This window comes from Sphaeroforma arctica, assembly GCF_001186125.1.
Source record: "Sphaeroforma arctica JP610 unplaced genomic scaffold supercont1.10, whole genome shotgun sequence".
NCBI lineage: Eukaryota > Ichthyosporea > Ichthyophonida > Sphaeroforma > Sphaeroforma arctica.
In genome coordinates, this window is record NW_014040548.1 from 224,875 (window position 1) to 229,377 (window position 4,503).

At 40.2% G+C, this 4,503-nt stretch overlaps 1 protein-coding gene across 1 annotated transcript; it reads left to right on the plus strand.

The window, feature by feature from the left end:
* Positions 1 to 1,170: 1,170 nt before the first annotated feature.
* Positions 1,171 to 4,391, plus strand: SARC_00370 (hypothetical protein; the record flags this gene model as incomplete). The annotated part of the gene is made up of 3 exons (XM_014305973.1): positions 1,171 to 1,660; positions 2,565 to 2,768; positions 4,225 to 4,391. 3 exons carry the CDS (start codon positions 1,171 to 1,173, stop codon positions 4,389 to 4,391), a joined length of 861 nt encoding a protein of 286 aa, XP_014161448.1.
* Between the last annotated feature and the right edge of the window lie 112 nt (positions 4,392 to 4,503).

Consider the following 4,503-nt stretch of genomic DNA (forward strand, 5'->3'; position numbering starts at 1 on the left):
GTATAGTATATATATATATATATATATATGTATATATATATATATATAAACAATATATTGCACATATATATAAAACATTATATTATTGTGTATATGGTATATACCTAATTACATATGTATAAGCAACGATATCTTCCACGAACATGTACTCTATCTATCTTTGTAGCAGTTTAGTAGCGCCGATATAAATAGAACCTGATAAAGAGTAGTGTAGGACATAGTGTGCATCCTCTGTATCTTCTATATACGACAATTATGGCAACAAGTAACTTTTAGCTTGTCAGCTAAATGCATCTATGTGTAATGTATAAAGTACTTGAGTTGGAACTTGCAGGAAAAAAACAAAGCTGTCAACAGCTTGAAATTTGATTATATAATACATATCATTGGCGCAACGTATACTATAGTCAACTCGCAGCTTGGTAGGAGCACCACTTCTTAGTCGCGACTCGCGAGTAAATATAATCTCTATCGTCCTAAATCAATAGAATCTCTCCTTCACATCTGTTCTGTCTCCACCAAGGTACCTTATGGGCCGAATGCTATTGGACCAATAATCATAAAATCCTCTAAATACATACAGATTATATCGATAGACGAGGTACATTTTATTCTACTCAGACTACAAAGCAATCTCTTCAAAACCAAGACCTCGTTGATTTCTGCCGCTAAGCATATACCCATGGAAAAGAACTTTCCCAAGCACTAGAATCTGTTGCAAATATGGAGAGTCGAAGCTCGTTCTTTACCGATATGTCGCTTTTTTTATATGCTTATCGATTATATCTGTCAATACATTTGTATTCTACCGATGCCCAGTACTGGAATGGTGCAGGTTTCAGATAGAGGATAATAAATAATTATGTTCTTTTAGTGTAACCCAGGCTTACCTTTGGTGCGCCAACAAGACTACCGGTTATGAACAGTGCATGCCGATGCAACCCAACGGGTTAGTCTTCGCAATGATCGTTATGTAGCAGGAGTTTTTTTTAAACCCTAAAACACAGGAGCATGACCGTAATATGTATCTGGCCGTGAACTTTATTTCCAAAAAAGAAATAGCGATAGTTTTGGAAATGTAAATACATTATAAATACACTTTTACATATATAAAGGCCTTGTTTTAAACATGGATATTTTGACACGAGAGTCGCTACCTTGGCACACATCATGACTTACATAAGGTTAGCTTTCGTCGCACTTACGTGTGCTGTTCTCAGACATGCCCGCGCACAGACACCAGAGACTTTTAGGGAACGCATGTACCACAGGCTCAGCAACAATGCACCGTGTTGGACTTTATTGGACCAACACGGGGAAGTGGGATGTAGAAGCCAGGATATGAGCGGTGTTAGTGCTGTTGTTAGGTATATAAGAGATGATGAAGATGTGAATAACTACATGGGGGAGTGCGCTATATATGACGGTGTAGGGAGATGTAGAGGAGAGTATGCAGTTGTTTTGGAGTCGTCGTTGATTTTCGCCGACACATTTAGCGACATGGTCGATTGTCCGTGTACTAGTAGTTTGCATGTCTTGCATCCACAAACACTGATTAACAAGACGAATACCGATGGCGATGTAACCGAAACGAACCAGGCAGCAAATAACAGTGAAGCTGACGGCAGTAGAGCAAACAATCAGCAGGAGGAAGTTTCAGGTCAGTCTATTCTGCCGTGTATTCAAGTACTTGTATTTTGTTATTCGGTATGTAGTTGAGCACTTGCACTTCTTCCTAGCGCTACAGTTACAGATAACTTAGCTGATTTACAACGCCTCGGGTCCTCGGAAGGCGAGAACTAGCAGAGATATAGGCAATCAACAATAAATCATATACATAAGAAGCTAGCTAATCCCTACACTTTGTAGATGTATACTTGCGGATGCATATCAATTTGTATATACGATAAAGGCATTCGATGGGACTAGTTGTTATATTTGGTAAAGGTCCGGACTTGAGATATTGCATACAAACCTTTGTACATACAATGCATAGCTAATCATCACACTTACGTCTCTTGTTTTGTTGTGTTTTTCTAACTATTTGCGCAATCAGTGTATTGGCTGCACAGTTTTCACTTTTGTTAAGTGTTTGGATTGTATGTCCTGTTGTTATTCACATCTTATTTGTTTGACTTAACTATCAAACACATCGCATACGCTGACCTCAAGGGCATACCATTTGTATGTATTGTAAGCTGATTTGGGTGTACTGGACTCATATACATATCGCATACGCTGACCTCATAGGCATGCCATTTGTATGTATTGTAAGCTGATTTGGGTGTACTGAACTCATAAACATATCGCATACGCTGACCTCTTGGGCATGCCATTTGTATGTATTGTAAGCTGATTTGGGTGTACTGGACTCATAAACATATCGCATACGCTGACCTCAAGGGTATACCATCCGTTTGTATTGTAAGCTGATATGGGTGGACAAATTCCTTGCCATTCCTTTTAAAAATATCGAAATATCGTATGCAGAACATGTCTCGCTCATAATAGTCTAGCATCGCACATCTCCAACAACTCAATCTCCTTTTTGTATTCATGCACAGAATTCCCAGAACACACCCACCCCGGATTTTCTCCCGCCGAAAAGTCGCCCAATGCCATATATGGGCTGTATCACGACAAGCCTGACAAACAGGTCTTGTGGAATGCAGGCGGTGGCGCACAGGAACGGACGATGCTGAACAAACCGATAACACTTGTGACGAATGGTGATGATATCACGTATCTGAGAAAACATGCCCGGAATGGTAAGGTATTCTTGAACTATTCTACTGTCGGAATTGTATGTTGAAAGAATATGCATGAATTGATAGGATGACCCCTCACGGTGATATCATGTATTTGAGCTGAGAATACATGTGCGCATGTTAGTTTATTGTTTGACTTTGTCCAATTCACATTATGTAACGTAAAATATATATTTCTGAAAGTATATGCGTGGAATGGTATGTGCAATTGCAAGGATGAGACTTGCGACCAATGGTGATGTTATTACGTATCCGTGAGGACCTGTCCATATTGAACGCACCCCAAAGATAACTAATCTAAATACACCGCTAGTATTTGTCACTAGTGAGTGACGATGGCAGTACGTATATAAATCAAACGTGGATAGTGTGGTAAGATACCTTAAATTAGCCCACTATGGATTGCTGGTGTGTGAAGTTGACCCTTGAGAGAAATTGTATGCAATGATTGAGCATGAATACACAGATGGTACATATGTGATTCACGTCGATAAAATCGCATTCCGGGGAACAGGAACCTATTCCTCGGATGGTAGGTTGTATCAAAAACGTCCAACACACACTTTGCGAATTTAGTTTTTGACAAATTGTGCGTGCACATTTTGAATACTTTGGTAACAATAAAATCAGATGCAGTGAGGTCAACAATCCTAGACACATCAGTAACCACTTCATGCATGGCTTGACCTATATGATATGCATTATTGTATCTCCGTTTACGAGTTGAAAATATATATGTTACATATCTTAGGCTGGTAGTTTGCATTGACCTTTTCAGCCCATCTGCTGTGTAGCGACTCCATGCAGAGTGCAGGTGATGCGCGAGGTTTGCACGCGGCTGGGTTACTTCAGATAAACTTACGCACAGGCTTCATTGAGTTTAATACACAAATTGTTGGCATATCATCTCTTGTTAAACTTTCAAATTGGAATGTTGATGAAACCAGTCTGCTGATCTGCAGTTTCATGTTCGGTACAAGCTTTTCGGATATGTGTGTTTGCGATTCAGGTACTTGACTCGTACAGAACTTTACTTTATTCCTTGCTGATAAATAAGCTCCTAGAATCATGATTTTTTTATAGGTAGATGGTTTGTAATTTCAGGCTTCTATTGTCTGTCAGTCAGTTAGGCCAACGAACCCTCACTCTGCTGATCAAAAGCTACGTGTAGTGCAGGAGTTGCGGAGGATTTATTGCAACTGGGATGCTCGGCCCAAGCCAGAGCTGCCACATCCTTCTTTCTATTGCACAATTTCTTCTTATCTCACTTTTTTTATCGAGCTTCAGGCTGCGAAGAGAACAAGCGCAGCAGCGCAGTCTACCGAACAACAGCTCTTTGTATGGCGCTAGGATGCGGACGTGTGCTTGCGACAGAATTAGTTGACATAAACCTTACCACAAAGCTCACTATTCTACACACAAACATATAGTAGTTCACTCTTGCACTGACGTTCAGGCAGGGAAGTGAACAAGCTCAGTCTGCTGAACAACAGTGTCATACATGACACATGTGATGCGGACGCGATTAAGTACTTGCCAGAAGCCATATCCCACAGTTCTCTGGACTTTTCACACAAACAGGTAGTAATCCACTCCTGTATTGACTTCCAGGCAGTGAGATGAATAAACCCTGACTACTGAGCAACAGCTTCATGTCGTTCGCTTGCAAGTAGGTTACATTACATACACCAGGCCACACAACTCTCAATATTTTACACACTAACAAGTAGTAATA